This window comes from Coregonus lavaretus (assembly GCF_964263955.1).
Source record: "Coregonus lavaretus genome assembly, chromosome: 32".
Lineage (NCBI taxonomy): Eukaryota > Metazoa > Chordata > Actinopteri > Salmoniformes > Salmonidae > Coregonus > Coregonus lavaretus.
The window spans coordinates 34434662-34452747 of NC_140019.1; the positions used below are offsets into that span (position 1 = coordinate 34434662).

The following is an 18086-nucleotide window of genomic DNA, read 5'->3' on the forward strand; positions in this document are numbered from 1 at the left end:
GGGGGGGGGACATCTGGAGTCAATATATCTCAATTGAGATTATCCCATTGTGGGACAAATAATCTACCTCCCTTCTCTCCTTTATTAGAACTGTTTCAGATTCTGAAGATACATATAGTGTAGAAATGGCAGAGACCTATTTTGGGACTTTCCCCTATCTGGCTCTTTTATAGAAGTGGGGATGAAGGAAAGCAGACAAGGGGAGGAAGCCACTTTAGAAAATTGACATCTACCCAAAGAGGGTAGTCACTAATCTAGATACCAGTATCTGCCTGGCCTTCAAGAAAATAACTAAGTGTTAATCGCGTTAGCAGCGTTAGTAACGTTAGCAGCATAAGTATCATTAGTGTTAGTAATGTTAGTAGTGTTAGCAGCGTTAGTAACGTTAGTGCTAGTAATGTTAGTAGCATACATGAAAGTACAGAAAGGAAAAGACAAGTCACAATATTTTTTTTAAACATTATTTTCCCCCCAATCTTGGTCAAACAGGAGTTGCACTTAAGTGCAAAGGAAATATTAATTTCAGAACAACATGATTTAAAGAGGTACAATATTTGGATGTGATCTCCATAACTAAATCAAATAATTAAGTGGGTATGTCAGTTATATCTAAATAATGGAAATTGATCCAAGTCTACAATTAATCTATGTATTCACACAGAGCACACAATGAATCATAAGTGTCCAACGCTGAAAGCATACTAGTTGGCCTAAGGAACATATGTTTCGGAACCCTCTGGGCTTCTATTTCAAAATCCTGTAATTTTCAAACCAACTAGAAACAAATGATTTGCAAACCAATAAGGAAAGCCCAGTCAACAACTTCATAATATTAAGAGAAATATGACGAAAACATGGAAATGGCGTGATAGTCTGAATAAAGAAAATATACACACAATAAGTAAATGAGACTATTTGAAAAGGCACTGTTGATAGCTGCAATGGTAGATCACGGTACTGTACAGCGGAAGTACCAGAACTGTGGGTAGATGGAGTTGCATGTTCGACTCATGTTGGGACAACGGTAGCATTTTAGCTAACCCTATCCCTTTTCTTAACCTGTGCCTTATTCTCCTAACCTGCTACGTAAAGTCACCTCTGTCTGTAGCTGTACTCCATCTAGTCTCAACCTTAGTTTCTCATCTTGGTATGAAGATTCAACAGAGGCCCATTGCCTCTTGGGTATTGTAGTTTGCGCCTCACTGATACCTCGCATAACAAGGAACTGTTATCTCTACAACAATCATTGAAAAATAAAAATCCCCACACTTTTCATGATTCTCTTATTCATATTTACAGTGGTCCTCCTCAAATATAATATATCTTTATGTACAATTTTGCAGTAGGAAAGCATGTGTTTATAAAATCATTGAGAAGGTAAAGCAGCATTGCCATTTAAAAGAGTCTTATCCTCCTGGGCCCGCATTCATTAAGCATCTCATAGTAGGAGTGATCCTAGGTCAGCACTCCTACTCAGACGCTTTATAAATCCAATCCCTGACGCCAGGTTGCATGTTAGGAGATGTATGTCTTGATCTTCTGTGTGATGGCTCCACAGCAGATGGGACACTTGTCAAGGGCCTCGGAACACTCCTTGCAGACGACCAGGTGCCCACAGGGGATGAAGACGATGCAGATGTCTCTGTCCATACACACTTTGCACTGTTTCTCCCTCTGCAGCTTCCGTAGCTTCTCAAGGGGATCCTCTTCTGAAATAGGGGAAAAACATCAGTTGGTAACCGAGCACAATAAAGTAGTTAGAATACTGAACAACACAGTTTGATTCTGTTACTTCTATAGGCAAGCCTCATGTAGGCCTACAGTGTGAATAGCATTGTTACTTCTATAGGCAAGCCTCATGTAGGCCTACAGTGTGAATAGCATTGTTACTTCTATAGCCAAGCCTCATGTAGGCCTACAGTGTGAATAGCATTGTGATTGACTGGAATATGCAGATGGATATACTAGGTCAAATTGCAAAACCTGTGGAATAAATTCAGGAATTTATTCGATTTATACTGTAAACCTCATTACCAGTTGTGATAGAACAGTGCCCTGATATAATGATACTAGCAACCATTGCTAAGAGTTTCCCCTTATGAGACACATACCATGGTTCTCTAGGGTCTCTGCATCACTGTCAGGGTCTCTGTTAAAGCAGTCCTGCAGCAGAGTCTCCAGGGTGGAGTGGCCTGTCCCAGCCCTGCGTATCCTCTCCAGGATAGTCCTCTCTACCAGGGCAGGCTCCAGGCCCATCTCTACCGCCCTCTGGGCCATGGCTGACCGCAGCACCCCTGCACAGAGAGAGAGAGGGAGAAGATTGAGCCAGTACTAGTATGTGTAGGAAATAGCACCCTATGAGAGAGAGATAGAATCTAACAATACGTTTGGCTAATGTTCCAAAACTTAAATAAAAAGTGAAAGGGGTACAACTTCACAAAAATGTTCATGTTACATCAAATTATTTGTTTTACCCGTCTCATGACTTGAACATCCATTTAGGTGACTTGAAGCCTGGAAAATCAATAGAAGGAAGGAATTTGATATGGTAGGAGTCATGCGAGGATGGGTGCAGTTTAATATGTTTGAGCGCAGGTTTAGGGGTTAGAGGTCAGGGTTAGGAGGATGGAGACTTACAGCATTGTTCCAGCCAGGACCTTGTAGCTGAACGCTGCTGACAAACTCCTGTCCTTTCTCTGCCAGCAGAAAACTGCACCTGGATTAAAACATGACATGCAACATTAGTGACTGGGAGAAGAAGCATGCATATGGTTGTTTACTTTCTACGGTGTGTGTTTTTACCCAGGATAGTGTTTGGCGTGCTCCTCCCAGGGATCCTCGTTCTGCTGCCAGCCCTTCAGACCTCCACCACAGCGGAAACACACCACACGGTCTGTAGCTCCTGCACCAACACAGAAACACACACACAGACACACTTAGGTTAAGATCAACCCAGACACACACTGGTTAGGATATGTACCCGGTCCCCTCTATATCAACTCCTCCCTGGCCCTTTTACCATTGAGTAGCAGGTAATAATAAGTATGAATTGTATTTGTTAATTACTTTTCTCACAGCCAAAGCTCTAGTCTACCCCACTCCCAGGTCTCACCTGTGTTGTAGAAGCCTGCTCTGGCCAGCCTCTCGTGGTCAATAGGGTGCTGGATTCCTGCAAAGCTGCCTAGCCTCTCCTCAAAGCTCTGCATAGGGACCCGAGGACCCGGGTGTGGCCTGGTCTCCCCCACCTCCCCCCCACTCCCCCCCTGAGAGGGGAGGTTCCCCACATCATGCCCCAAGATGAAGAAGCAGTAGGGGAAGTGTTTGGAGTGCTCCCCCCACGCCATGTCCCCAGCCTCCCAGCCCCCCAGCATCCCTCCACAGCAGAAGCACTGCACCCGGTCGCTCTCCCCCAGATAGAAGAGCCCTGCCTGGACCAGCTCTCTAGGCCGGACCGGGGATGTGGAGGGCCACGGGCCAAAGGTGTTGAACCGGGAGTCTTCGCTGGCCATGTGCGGGGCCATGGGGTAGGTGGTGTCGTCCACCACCTCTCCCGTCCTCAGGCGGAACTCCATGTCCTCAGCGTCTTCGTTGTAGGGGGGTTCGTTGGTCAGCATGGCACCTTGAAGAGAGTTAACCCTGGAACGATGGGTGCAGCTCAGGAACTTACAGGTGGGGGAGACCTGAAACATTGCAACAGTAGTATGATAATTTGGTAGAAATATGAGATAATGTTAAAAAAAAGAAGGTTTTGCACATCGTCGGCATCCCGCTGCTCATCCTCACCTCCGCGTGCCTCTCCACGGGTGCGTCCCCTCCACACCAGTTCTCTACAGTCTTGTGGCAGCTGAAGCAGCGCACCTTGTCAGCCTGTCCTGTGAAGTAGAACCCAGCGCGGGCCAGCCTCTCCGCTGACACCTGCTGGGCCAGGGGGGAACCCCGGAACGAGTCCAGCCGCATGTCCATCATGGACCAGTCTACTGCGTGGTCTGATTCCAGATCACCATCTCTCCCGGGGCCTGACATCACCACACAGGGACAGGGCTGGACTGCCTTGGATGGATGAGCTGAAAAAAATAACTACAAAATAAAAACGTCATTTCCGGAGGTGCTAGTGAGCAAGCTATCAGGAATTTGGACAGACACCATGTAAATGCATAAGTTTGACAATAGAGAGCATTGTATTTCCTAAAGTGGCACTAGATGGCAATATGCACATTGCTATGGATATTGGGACGCTGTGCCTTTAAGACAGTAAGGAGTGTGTGGGAGGCAGGAACAGGCTCCGGGATATGCTCTCACACTACCAGACTGCCCTGCTCACCACAGGAATACACACACACAAAGCCAAATGTAATGAACACTATTATTTTAAGTGAGCACTGGGCTCAGTTTTCCATTATTTCCTATGATCTGCTCTTCAAAACAAAGCTCAGCATTTTGTAGGAAAGGAGTTACATAACGCCTACTTTGTGATTTGAATCAATCAGCCCTCTGAGTAATGTATTGCAACACAATTAATATCCAGCCTTATCAATGTTGGGCTACTGTAGGCTAGGTGTTATGGTACTTTCACACCTAACACACCACACATCCCCAATGGAGGATCAGGAACCGTTGTCAGTTAGAACAATCAGGTATTTCACCTCAGGCTGTATTCACCAATCAAATATTATCCAATCCCATCACTGTTCCTGCTATCAACAGTAATGCAATCAGTTACATACAGTACCTCGTTGCCATGCCTTGTGTTAGGCTAGATAAGTTGGCTTTAGCAGCAACAGAAAGGCACCTGGGCTACCAAACATAGAATTATAATTTCTATGGAATAGAATTAGGCTACTATGTCTATTCTACCAAACAACCAACCAATATTGGTCATGCTGGTTTTAATCTTTTGTATACCTGCCGTCCCCATTGCGGCAAGCAAGGCAAGCTTCAGAATTAAAAATGCAATTAGACTGGAGGTTGTCATGGTTTCACAGGCATCACTCTCACACTAATATGAACTTGGCATATTGCTGTGAAAACAGACATGTAGATGAGTAAATATGTGATGATGTCCTTGGAAAGTTTGCTGTATCCACTCATCCCCATATTCTCGCTGACATCTCCAAAAGGCATACATTCTGGAAAGTTCACAAGCTCTTGTTTGTGTCTATAGTAAGACAAAAGCCCCAAACATAAAACATATAGGTTGACGCGGTTCGCAATGTGCTGCCCATTGTCCTGTTTGACAGCTGAGTACTCTGCTGGGCGTGGATGCGCGCTGTCAGGGATTACGCACTCTTCCAATGCTATTTAGGACATAGTTAAATAAAACTAAAACAACGTTTCGTCTAATAACGAATACTAACAAGGCAAACGTTAAATGTCTATAGTGCACTTTGATCAGTCGATATTGAGAGCTGGTTCGCCATAGACAGTAACGTAGTATGACCGACGAGCTGTCAACCGTAACAGTTGAAAATGCATCGCAAAGACATACCCAATACACATACCTTGAAAAAGCTTGGATGTCAACTAGTGCCTCTGAGGTCTTGGATGCTGCCTGTCTCCTTCCCAAATAAGATCGATCACCCGTATTTTGACCAGACTATTTGACCCTGGTTCCAGGAAGTACGTTCAGCGTTGGTGTTGTTCTGCGCACCAGTACAGGCGCAGCCCACCTGACCACCATAACGGAAATGGATAGTTTATGACGTATAAAGAAAAGAGGGGGGGGACTCCCCACACCTGGTTATCTTGGGATTAATAGGCCCTTTTCACGATGACGTCATCTAACTTCCGCCTTTCCGCGTAGCAGGTTAACTTCACTTCCGTTCGCCCGTAACCTGAGACTTCTCAACGAAAATACAACTGTTGACCACTAACTAGCAAGCTAGCTACTTGAAGAAATTCCAAAAGGTACGTTTAAGTTAAATTAGTAAAGTTAAGAGTAATAATGTTTACGTATATGCAATGGTTTGTAACTTGCTAACGTTATTGTTAATTCATAATTGTTCACTGCCTTAGTTACTTAAAAGTGGGCTAACGTTAGCTAACAACAACTTAGTACCAGATACCGATAACGTTAAAAGGTAGCGTTACATTGCTGCCTGGCTGTAATGTAACAAGTTTACTTAGCTAGCTATCTAACCCTTTGTTAGGCAGTTAGTTTATTCATGAATGTATAGTAACTCACCTATTCAAATACTGTTGTGCATGATAGCTAGATAAATATTGATTCCTGGTCAAAGCTGAATGTTAATTTAGCTGTTTCTTTTCTCCCGGTGTCTGTATCGCAACAGTATCCCATCCAACACCGAAGCATGGCACAATCTTCGAGAAGATGCTATTGCAGTGTACCATTTTGTTCAAACAACAAACAGAAATTCCCGTATCTGAGTTTTCACGATTTCCCTGTTGATGGAGAAATACGTGCCCGTTGGGTGAGGGCGATCAGGAGAGATGAGGGACCAAGTTTTAAGATTCTTCGTGGGAGCACCTTTGTTTGCAGTCAGCACTTTCCCCCTGAGGATAGATACACATCGGCCAGTGGACGGATCCGTATTAAACAGGGATCAGTGCCGTCTAGATTCCACTGGAATGATTGGGGTAAGGATAGGTAGACAGCGTTAAACGTAATACTACTGTAATCCAATAATATATTACTTGTACAAAATGTTTAATAATTTAATCCTGATGCAATATAGCTGCTACATTTTGTCATTTTAGGGACTGAAAAGTGATTACCAAAATGTATCATGACAAGCATATGGTTAATTTCACACATATAGGAGGCGGCTCACAAGCTCGGGAGTCAGTTTACCAGCGAGCAAGAAAGCGTCTTGGTGTTGCTGTCCTGGATGATTCTGATCATGAGATGCCTGACAGCACAGAGGGTGCTTTGCCTGCAGTGACAAACGATCACGACTATGCCTGCCGTCCTTCTCCTGGTTAGTATTACAAATAAGAGTAACCATGTATCTGTTTGGCAAAAAAAGTAAAAGTATATGGCAGTTAAGTAAAAATACTATTTTGATTTTGAAACTGATCCACAGTGGAACTTTGTGGAATCATTCTTATTAAATCTGCAACCGCAGCAAAACACAACAAAAAGAAAACTTATCTATCTTAACCTATCTTATCATAATGTTAGAGAACTGTTTATCTGAGAAACCTGAAGCCGATGAGCCTCCTCATTTTTCTTCATGGACCTGTAACATCGCCCTCTCACTGTCACCTCACCGTTAACTACACTTGAGACTGTTTCAATACAGTGATTGGGAGAAAGGGCGCAGCATTAGCCATTAATACATTACTGACTCTTATCTTACGGTCGATACAAACAGCAGTAATATTAAAAAGAGGCTGCAAAACAGAAACTCGTCAGCTCATAACCTTCGCTAGCATAGGGCTAATTTAAGCTAAATAAAGATAAACACGTACCTTCATAATCAAACAGGTAACCTTCAACGAAGAACTTGTAGCCTTTATCAAGCTTCGATCTTGAAGTAAGGGACCACTTGTCAGCAAGTCGTTCTACGTCGTTAAGTCGTATTGGTGGCAGATGTGAAAGGGACTGGGTGAACTCCATAATGATGTGCTACTAGCTAAGCGTTCCTAAGCGACACCGGATGTAAACATAACCTGCATCGCGGCAGAACGGAAGTTGTCTGACGTCACGTGAAAAGGGCCTATTGAAAGAAAAAACAAACACCTGCAGATACTAGGCCCTCCATGGAATGAGTTTGACACCCCTGACTAGGCAAGTCGGAAATGTCATAGTTTCCTAGTTCCGACTAGTACGTGAACGCGGCATTTACATTGCATTGCGGTCGAAATTATAAATGAGAAATGTGGAAAGCATGAGGAATAGGTTGTTTTGATGAAAGTGGATGTATGGACAGAGATTTAGGCTATACCAGAGACGAAGCGAGAGGGTTTACTCCACCCAAAACCTGTCCACGAAAATAACGCCACGAAGTTAGGAACTTTTGTATGTAGGTCAATGAGAGTGTCGAATTTGGTCAACAACATTTTTTAATTGCTAATTTGCTAGGTGAGGCTTATTTAATTGAATATACGTTTCTTAATGGCTAGGGTGTTATGAATGCACTGATAGAAGTGGACGCACATGGCATTTCGGGCAACTTTGAAATAAATATATATTGGAGTTGTGCCTGTGGTTCACACCTATTTGCCCTCTCATTGGCTAGAATGGTCACACCTCGCCTCCCTTCCATCTTTGAGGACATGTATTTCCATTGTTAGAGCAGTCACTCGACCATCTTGTCAATATAATAGATAATTTTGGCTATACGTTGACTTTCAATAAGGGACTTAAAAGGGCCAAGGCTGCTTTTAATTTTTCTTCATCCTACCGATTTTTATTTTATTTTATATGCTCAAATCTATGCTCAAACCAATGATCCACCTTTTGTTTCTCCCATGGCTACACACACAGAGCGAGAGAGAGATTTTATAAACCCTGACCAAAACAAATGTGATATGGGAAGAACATGGGCATTTCCGTGGTTTTAAGGGTGAAACGGCACAGATCCTTCTTTCTAAAAACCACCCGACTTTCTGTGAAGTTTACACGTTAGGCCTATGTGACATCGGAAATGTGATGCTGTCATTTATTTACATACTTGGAGTTGTTCATTAATCCAAACATCCTCTTACCCAAAATGTATTTTTATGACCGATTCAATGAACGAATTATTATTTATTACATTTCTATAGCGCTTTTCTTAGAATCTCAAAGCGGTTCGTGAGGAAAAAACAAAGCAGCAATATATCAGGACAGGTCAACCAATAGAGGCCAAGTCTTTGAAAGCTGCATCCTCTGAAGACTGAGAGGGTCAGTTTATGGCTTGAGCAGAGGGAGCTGGTCAGAGGATGGTAGATAATGGTGATGGAGTCTGCTGATGGTCTTGTAGAGGGAAAGTCTGGGAACCAGCCTGACTCTTATACAGTGCTTGACGTGGACTGAAATAGGTGCTTGTACTCATTTTGGGTGCCTGTACTGTTTACATTGTAGGTGCAGGAGCTCCGCAATACGTTTGAGCTAATATTCTATAAGAGGAACAGGAGCTCAAGCAGTAGAACATTTGAGGTGCCGTTACTCAGGTCCTGTAAGCTCCTGCCCAAGTCAAGCACTGCACTTATAGCCACTGGACTTCTCCTCGTCCACTCTGTGTAACACCCACTTGGGTGATGCCTCAGCAGCTCTGGGTGCCAGAAATCTCACCAATCAAAGTTCAGAATAGTAGCCAGTCGTCCTCACTATGAGCCCTCTGCCTCAGTACTGCTGTATCCCTCTATCTTCCATTCCTCTCATGCTTCAGGCGACTCCTCAAATGATGTTCTCAGAAGATCAGGAATTGGCAGCCAGGTGAAACAAAAAAGCTGGTACTGTGTCCAGATGCATTTTTCAAACAACAATATTAGCCAGCTAGCTAGTTAGCCAAGCCAAAAAGTGTTAATTTGTCAGTCAATCTGTAAATCCGTGGCTCAAAAACACTACATATATGCAATAAAAACTCACTGTTATAAAAACATATCCACAATTAAAAACACCAAAAAAAATAACTCAATGTACACATTTACAGGAGCTCTGCGATTAGGCTGGCAACCTGGTCTCAGAGCATTTCGTATTATTATGTACGTAAATCGAAAATGCCCATTTTATATGATATGTTACGTTTTGTATGGTATGTATTAATTTGTGGGTGTCCATCACCCATTTCGTATATGTTAAGAATTACAATTCGTATTATATGTTACGAATTTACTAAAAGTACAATATATTACGAATTTGAAAAACATACAATATGTTACGAATTTGAAAAATGTATGATATTTTACAGATTCTAGCTAGGTAGCTGTCTAACGTTAGCTAGGCTAGGGGTTAGGGTTAAGGTTATAGTTAAGTTTAGGAGTTAGGATAAAGGGTTAAGGTTTGGGTTAGGGGAAGGGTTGCTAAGTAGTTACAAAGTAGCTAAAAAGTAGTAAGTAGTTGAAAAGTTGCTAATTAGCTAAAATACATTGAACCTTGAATCATGATTATTTCATCTTCTGATTTAATCAAGCCGATTGTTTTCCTTTTCAAGTTTAGGTGACAAGCTGATGGGACAGAACCTCTGCTCAAATATCGGCTATATTATGAAGCACCTTAGAACTTGTAAATGTGCGCCAGAAGCGCACTCTGTCCCAGGCCTATCCAAAAGGCCTGAGGATGTGCCTCAAGCTGCAGAACCTTCTACAGTTCATGTGGAACAGGAGATCCTACAGCGGGCCTCAATGGTTGCCATACATCCGCGACATCAGACAGCTGTAGAGCGAGGGCTTCTACTGAGTTTATGTCGGTGAAACCGAGATTCCAGAGGGTCACCGGTGACATCTCCACGGCAACGGCCGCCTCGCGAAGCAGACACACCTGGAACGTCATTCACGCGGGAGGTCAGAGAGGATACGCTAATAGTTTATCGAATCCCATTGTGACGCAGAGGGGGACACTATTTGGCCGGGGGACATTATTTGGCATGACAGGTCCTCTGGAATTACAGTGAGGGAAAAAAGTATTTGATCCCCTGCTGATTTTGTACGTTTGCCCACTGACAAAGAAATGATCAGTCTATAATTTTAATGGTAGGTTTATTTGAACAGTGAGAGACAGAATAACAACCAAAAAATCCAGAAAAATGCATGTCATAAATGTTATAAATTGATTCGCATTTTAATGAGGGAAATAAGTATTTGACCCCTCTGCAAAGCATGACTTAGTACTTGGTGGCAAAACCTTTGTTGGCAATCACAGAGGTCAGATGTTTTTTGTAGTTGGCCACCAGGTTTGGACACATCTCAGGAGGGATTTTGTCCCACTTCTCTTTGCAGATCTTCTCCAAGTCATTAAGGTTTCGAGGCTGACGTTTGGCAACTCGAACCTTCAGCTCCCTCCACAGATTTTCTATGAGATTAAGGTCTGGAGACTGGCTAGGCCACTCCAGGACCTTAATGTGCCTCTTCTTGAGCCATTCCTTTGTTGCCTTGGCTGTGTTTTGGGTCAATGTCATGCTGGAATACCCATCCACTACCCATTTTCAATGCCCTGGCTGAGGGAAGGAGGTTCTCACCCAAGATTTGACGGTACATGGCCCCGTCCATCGTCCCTTTGATGCGGTGAACTTGTCCTGTCCCCTTAGCAGAAAAACACCCCCAAAGCATAATGTTTCCACCTCCATGTTTGACGGTGGGGATGGTGTTCTTGGGGTCATAGGCAGCATTCCTCCTCCTCCAAACACGGCGAGTTGAGTTGATGCCAAAGAGCTCCATTTTGGTCTCATCTGACCACAACACTTTCACCCAGTTTTCCTCTGAATCATTCAGATGTTCATTGGCAAACTTCAGACGGGCATGTTTATGTGCTTTCTTGAGCAGGGGAACCTTGCGGGCGCTGCAGGATTTCAGTCCTTCATGGCGTAGTGTGTTACCAATTGTTTTCTTGGTGACTATGGTCCCAGCTGCCTTGAGATCATTGACAAGATCCTCCCGTGTAGTTCTGGGCTGATTCCTCACCGTTCTCATGATCATTGCAACTCCACGAGGTGAGATCTTGCATGAAGCCCCAGGCTGAGGGAGATTGACAGTTATTTTGTGTTTCTTCCATTTGCGAATAATCGCACCAACTGTTGTCACCTTCTCACCAAGCTGCTTGGCGATGGTCTTGTAGCCCATTCCAGCCTTGTGTAGGTCTACAATCTTGTCCCTGACATCCTTGGAGAGCTCTTTGGTCTTGGCCATGGTGGAGAGTTTGGAATCTGATTGATTGATTGCTTCTGTGGACAGGTATCTTTTATACAGGTAACAAGCTGAGATTAGGAGCACTCCCTTTAAGAGTGTGCTCCTAATCTCAGCTCGTTACCTGTATAAAAGACACCTGGGAGCCAGAAATCTTTCTGATTGAGAGGGGGTCAAATACTTATTTCCCTCATTAAAATGCAAATCAATTTATAACATTTTTGACATGCGTTTTTCTGGATTTTTTTGTTATTCTGTCTCTCACTGTTCAAATAAACCTACCATTAAAATTATAGACTGAACATTTCTTTGTCAGTGGGCAAACGTACAAAATCAGCAGGGGATCAAATACTTTTTCCCCTCACTGTACAAACTACTCTTTCACTGTAGCGGTGTCTCCTCACTGCAGCCTTCAGGGGAAAAATGTGAAGAGTTGTGTGGCAGTTTGAGGGAGAACTACGGGAAATGTGAAGAGTTGTGTGGCAGTTTGAGGGAGAACTACGGGAAATGTGCGATAGTGATGAACAATCAAAGGAAAGGTAACGGTTGTGACTCGGGTTTCGCGGGGTACGTTCATCACCTGCCCGAGGCCCCGGTGGATCTCATGCCACAAGCGCACGTACGGGCATGAGCTTCTTCAAATCCTGTTCCAGTGCGCGCACATGAGCCCTCTGAACAGCTCGTGGTCCACCGTGGAGTGGTTTGCGACCAACAACCGGGGGAAGTATTCGGAGGCCATCTACCACCGAGGCACTCTACATAAATACATCTATTGGAACGAGCTATTGGATGGAGCTCTGAAGAAGATGACCAAGAGGAAATGGGAGGAAGCTTTGTCTTGAGTTAGGAAGAATGAGAATCATTACCTAAATGACAAGCAGTGATAACGGGTTAATTCAGACTAAAACATATGCACATGACATTGGCTAAGGGACTTTTTTTGGGGTAAATGTATAGTCTCCATGTGCTGTATGTGAGGGTAGTGCTATGGTCTATGCCAAGAGGTCTGAACCTTTATGGCACTGGATAGTGCACTCACCCCATACTGCAAGGTTATTGGTTCAAGCACGGTTCCTACTCCTCCTCAATCACTACTGTACAAACACTATGACACATTCAAATTCACAACCAAAATAGAATTTCATGTAACTTGTTACAGATTATCAATTTATTTGGAACCAAACAAATGCAATGAACTTACAACCAAATCACATTACACATTGACAGTGAAACATGTTTTAAATAGGCCTGGATATTAACATATGTAGACAAGGTGATTAATTTCATCAAGTTGTTAAGACACCAACTTATTACATCTTTTAAAAAACAAGGTTTAAGAAGACAAATTTCTAGAACAGTTTCAAACAACATAGGTTCCTCTGGTAAGTAGCTGTAGGGTACTATCATGGTCAGTCTCTGAGATACCTCCAGTCCAGTCAGAATAGCTCTTTCCTCCAACAAAAATGCTGCCATACAGACCGCATCTCAATATTCCACAGTGGCCTCCTCTCCTCATCTCAATATTCCACAGTGGCCTCCTCTCCTCCCCTCAATATTCCACAGTGGCCTCCTCTCCTCATCTCAATAATCCACAGTGGCCTCCTCTCCTCATCTCAATATTCCACAGTGGCCTCCTCTCCTCTCCTCAATATTCCACAGTGGCCTCCTCTCCTCTCCTCAATATTCCACAGTGGCCTCCTCTCCTCTCCTCATCCCCTCTCCTGCCATTCCAACTCTCTCACTCGCCTCACCTCACCTCCTCTCCTTCATCTACACTGATCTGTAACTGGACTGGTGGAAGTACCCCCCCCCCGCCGGACTAGAATATAGAGGATAGGTCAAAGCAATATGGCAGAGTTTATCCTGTTTTCTCAAATCAGTGGAGATGAAGGAGAGATTAGGAGAGGAGAGGAAGCCCCTTTAGACCACGGTCGACTGGATCTTCTCGCTGCTTCAGTGTGTGATCAGATGGATCAGACGTTTCCTCCTTCTACGATCCTCCGCAGCAGTGTGGCCAGACCTCCTTTAGAGATCTGTAATGGTGTCTTCTCCTCCTTGTTCTCTATGTAGATGCTGGCTCCGTTCTCCACCAGGAGTTTAGCTGCCTCCACACGCTCCTCGTCACACGCCAGGTGGCTGGGGGAGACACACAAATATATAGCATGGTGTAAAAAGTGTAGAAAACAGTGTCAACAAACACACACAAAGATTAAGCACGGTGTAAAATACACAGCATCTATAACACACACTCCAATGCTTACAGTGCAGTGTTTCCCTCAGAGTCCTGTATGTTGGTAGAAGCGCTCTGTTTGAGCAGCAGCTGGATCAGACGGCAGTTGCCCTTGGTTGAGGCTCTGTGTAGGGGAGTAGACGCCAGCTTATCTGTGACATTAGGGTCCGCTCCACTCTCCAACAACAGGAGGGCGATCTGTGAAGAAGACCAACCATTTGCATTACCAACCAACATAACATGTTATACAGTTCTTATTTTCTGCTTTAATAGCTGCAGAACTACTGTAGCAAAGCCAGGGGAACATACTTGGTTCTGGCAGGGATTGAACTAGCAACACTCAATCCCAAAACGGAGCTAATAGTCACTGTGCCAACTAACTAACCCACTTGGTATTGAGTAAATCAGATCGCTTCAGAACAGTATCCGTCTGACATTGTGGACCCAGTGTTGGTGTACCTCATATCTGTCCTTGGAGGCAGCGTAGTGCAGAGGGGTGCAGCCGTTCTGGTTGACTGAGTTCAGCTGGGCTCCTTTGTTTATTAGTGACTTCACTATCTCCTCTCTGCCTGCAGATGCTGCGATGTGGAGGGGAGTCCAACTGGCCTGGGGACAAGAGACGAGACATCACTCTCAGATGGACACAGTAACTTCTTCTTCTTCTAGGATAGTCATGTAGTGATAGGCGGCAGGTAGCTTAGTGGTTAAGAGCGTTGTGCCAGTAACCGACAGAATAGACTTGCATGTAGGGGAAACTACTACCAAAGATACTTATAACCAACTCCCCTAGTCATCTGTGCTACTACACTATGGTGACATTCAACAGATCAAGCATCTACAGTACTTACAATATCAAATTATTGCAACGCAACAAGTCAATATAATTGTCCAATGCTGCAGACAATGACTTTGCAATATTTACATCATCTGGTAGGTTGACTTCTACCCCCAGATCCAGCAGAAACTCAACGATCTTGACGTGTCCAGCCGAGCAGGCCCAGTGGAGCGCAGTCCTTTGGTCCTGGGAGAGGGGAAAAGCACAGGAGACCGGAGGAATATGGAAGGGGACATGTGGATGTATCAGCAAATGTAGCTAGTTAGCTCACTAGCTAACTGACTGCTGCCTGAAGCAGCTAGCTAGCTGGTAATTAATTTCAAGTGATGATCATTTACCTGGTCCGTTTTGCAAGCGAGCGATTTATCCGTTAAAATGCTTTTCTTTAATTTGTCAAATTCACCAGTGAAGGCTAAATTACAGACTTCCACATTTGAAACAGTTTGCTCCATCATGAAAGATAGCTAGCTCAACTCACTACGCGGTAAATTGGACTGAAATAAACATCAACATGACTCAGGAAATGTACCTAGGTTCTATTTCCGGGTTAAGTGGGCGTAAATTGAGGTTTCAGAATAAAAGCCCCCAGCAGCAGGCGGGAATTTTGCGCCACTATTGGTAGAGGGACCGAAATTGGTGCGGTTTGGAAAATGTTTAAAAAAATGATGGGGAAAGGTAAAACTGTTGGAATTCCAGTGTTGATAGAAGGAAACGTCACAGCTGTATCAAGTAAAGAAAAGGCAAATGTCCTAGGTGGTGCATTTGCAGCGATTCATAGATCTGAGCACCTGTGTGATCAGAGTAGCAGGAGACAGGGAAATGTTAAAGGAGAATGGAGATGTCTTAAAGAGAAAAAGGGAGTCAGGAGAAGCTAAGGATGCAGAGTTCTCTATGTTTGAGATGACAAGGGCGTTGGAGGGTTGCGGGCGGACTGCTTGTGGAGAAGATAGGATGTGTTATGTGATGTTTAAGCATGCACCGGACAGTGTGTTGGAAGCTGTGTTAGGGTTGTATAATAAGGTGTGGAACACTGGGGTGATGCCTGCTGGGTGGAAACATGCAGTGGTGTTGCCGTTTGTAAAACCAGGTAAAGATCCCGCTAGGGCGGTTAGTACAGAGATAGCCAAGGCCCTGACAATAAAAGAGGTGATGAGTGTGGATATTTTGACATTGAGAAAGTTTACGATGCCATGTGGAAGGAAGGGTTGTTGATCAAATTGAGTGCATTGGGGGACGTCTGTATAACTGGATCATGGACTTCCTGTTCGATCGAGTCATATGGGTGGAGTCAGAATTGTCAATGTGGTTTGAAGTGGACACTGGGAAGTGTGGTTAGTGCGGTGTTGTTCACCCTGATGAAAGATTACATATTTAAGAAGGTGGGACAGGGAGTGGGTGTGGCCTTGTATGCCGATGATGGGGCTGTATGGAAGAGAGGTGGAGATGTGAAATATGTGATGAGGAAGATGCAAGAAGCTGTGGGAGTTTTGGAACATTGGTCTCTAACATGGGGGTTTAGGATGTCTGTGCCCAAGTCCTGCTTTATGGTGTTTTCTAGGAGGAAGGTTAAAGATGTTAGTCTGCAAATATACGGTCAGGATATAGGTAGGGTTTCTGAGTTTAAGTATTTAGGTATGTGGTTTGATGAGAGCCTTACGTGGAAGAGACATTTTGAGCATATTGAAATTAAGTGTAGGAAGGTGTTGAAGCTCATGAGGGCAGTGGCAGGATATGATTGGGGGTCGGATGGACAAACACTGTTGTATATGTAGCAGGCATTGATCAGGTCATCTTTGGATTATGGGTGCTTTGTATATGGATCAGCAGCCAAAACGGTACTACAGTGCCTGGACAGGATACAGTCAAGGGCCCCGAGATTGTGTGTGGGTGCCTTCAGGACGACACCTGTTGAGGAAAAGGCGGGGCAAACTTGCATTAGTGTACTGGGCGAGGTTGCAAGGGAGTTCAGAAGGACATCCTACGGTCAAGGCAACTGGGGAATGCTGGGAGCGAGGAGTGGGGGTAAGCAGAGGGCGTATGGGTGGGCAATTGGCAGAAGGTGGTAGAATATGGACTGGGGAAGAGAGAGATAGGGCCGGCATTTGGGAACGTTCCTCCGTTGCTTTTTCCCAAACCAAGTGTAGATGTGGACATGATTGAGGGCAGGAGAGGACTTGAGACGGTGTGTGGAGAGATATATAGATAATCATTTTTATTCCTTTTTTAAGGATATACACTATCAAAAGTTTGGACACACCTTCTCATTCAAGGATTTTTCTTTATTTTTACATTGTAGAATAATAGAGAAGCTATCAAAATTATATGAAATAACATGTATTAACCAAAAAAGTGTTAAACAAATCCAAATATATTTTATATTTGAGATTATTCAAATAGCCACCCTTTGCCTTGATGACAGCATTGCACCCTCTTGGCATTCTCTCAACCAGCTTCACCTGGAATGCTTTTACAACAGTCTTGAAGGAGTTCCCACATATGCTGAGCACTTGTTGGCTGCTTTTCCTTCACTCTGCCGTCCGACTCATCCCAAACCATCTCACTTTCTTAGAGGAACAGGACTAATGAGAGAATTGAATGTAGGTAGGCCGTGACTGGCCTCACACTCCAGTACAGTAGGTGGCGGTGTATACAACTTAGAAGTTGGATGCGATCTGCCAACCCAGTCCCAAAGAAGTAGAACATAAACATCGTGCTTTTGAAGTTGCATTCTGTAGTATTTGATATATCTCTCAAATGTAGAAATTGCCTGTCCATTTTGACGACGAGGAAAGACAACAAAAAGTATACAGCTATGGCTGCAACAGTTGTAAGTTTATCTTTCAGCTAGCTAACAAGAATAAGCTAACTAGCTACCCTCGTGTTCTTTATTGTAGCTACGTTTTTAGTTGTTGGGTTATATATTTGTAAAGATACCTAGCTACACTACTACACTTTCACAAACCCTAAATGTGAACAGCAGACACTGGGGCCACCAATGCAGCCAGCGTGTTTGGACAGTGGAATCCGGTTTGAACCAATGATTTATATATATACACACCATTGGTTTGAACCAGCAACCCTGCCAGTTATGATATTATATACTTTATTGTCCCTGCTTCCACATAAATACATATAATCAATTGACACAGCATACACCCCACTCACTCCCCACCCACACAAAAAGTAAGTAAGTTCATGCAAGGATGCAGTTCCACATGATGAAGGCCTAGAGGTACT

General features: G+C 43.9%; 2 protein-coding genes, 1 long non-coding RNA gene and 1 pseudogene across 6 annotated transcripts in view; 2 read left to right on the forward strand and 2 right to left on the reverse strand.

Annotated features, from left to right (window-relative positions):
• The window catches only part of LOC311107927, a 27644-nt gene extending 12610 nt beyond the window's left edge, over positions 1–15034 (forward strand). The window contains exons 4-6 of the long non-coding RNA XR_014610459.1: positions 2807–2891; positions 14590–14660; positions 14949–15034. This is a non-coding gene — a long non-coding RNA (uncharacterized lncRNA). The remainder of the gene's footprint in view (positions 1–2806; positions 2892–14589; positions 14661–14948) is intronic.
• On the reverse strand, positions 1309–5651 carry LOC311107924 (E3 ubiquitin-protein ligase XIAP-like). 3 transcript variants are annotated; one of them, XM_084150528.1, is made up of 8 exons: positions 5499–5651; positions 3784–4064; positions 3113–3680; positions 2803–2902; positions 2638–2716; positions 2475–2514; positions 2112–2294; positions 1309–1709 (listed from the first exon to the last, which is right to left on the reverse strand). In XM_084150528.1, exons 2-8 carry the CDS (start codon positions 4021–4023, stop codon positions 1516–1518), a joined length of 1404 nt encoding a protein of 467 aa, XP_084006654.1. In that variant the 5' UTR covers positions 4024–4064; positions 5499–5651; the 3' UTR covers positions 1309–1515. The 3 variants fall into 3 exon arrangements, with proteins under 3 accessions (XP_084006654.1, XP_084006656.1, XP_084006655.1); XM_084150530.1 differs by having other exon boundaries at positions 3784–4077; positions 5499–5645; XM_084150529.1 differs by lacking the exon at positions 5499–5651 and having other exon boundaries at positions 3784–5484.
• Positions 10347–12668, forward strand: LOC311107650 (annotated as a pseudogene). Its single transcript has 2 exons — positions 10347–10484; positions 12101–12668. The product of its transcript is annotated as an uncharacterized misc_RNA (transcript).
• On the reverse strand, positions 12919–17228 carry LOC311107926 (uncharacterized protein). The gene is made up of 5 exons (XM_084150532.1): positions 15188–17228; positions 14937–15035; positions 14474–14620; positions 14046–14212; positions 12919–13920 (listed from the first exon to the last, which is right to left on the reverse strand). The coding sequence occupies exons 1-5, from the start codon at positions 15302–15304 to the stop codon at positions 13758–13760; spliced, it is 693 nt and encodes a 230-aa protein (XP_084006658.1). The 5' UTR covers positions 15305–17228; the 3' UTR covers positions 12919–13757.
• Positions 17229–18086: the final 858 nt, after the last annotated feature.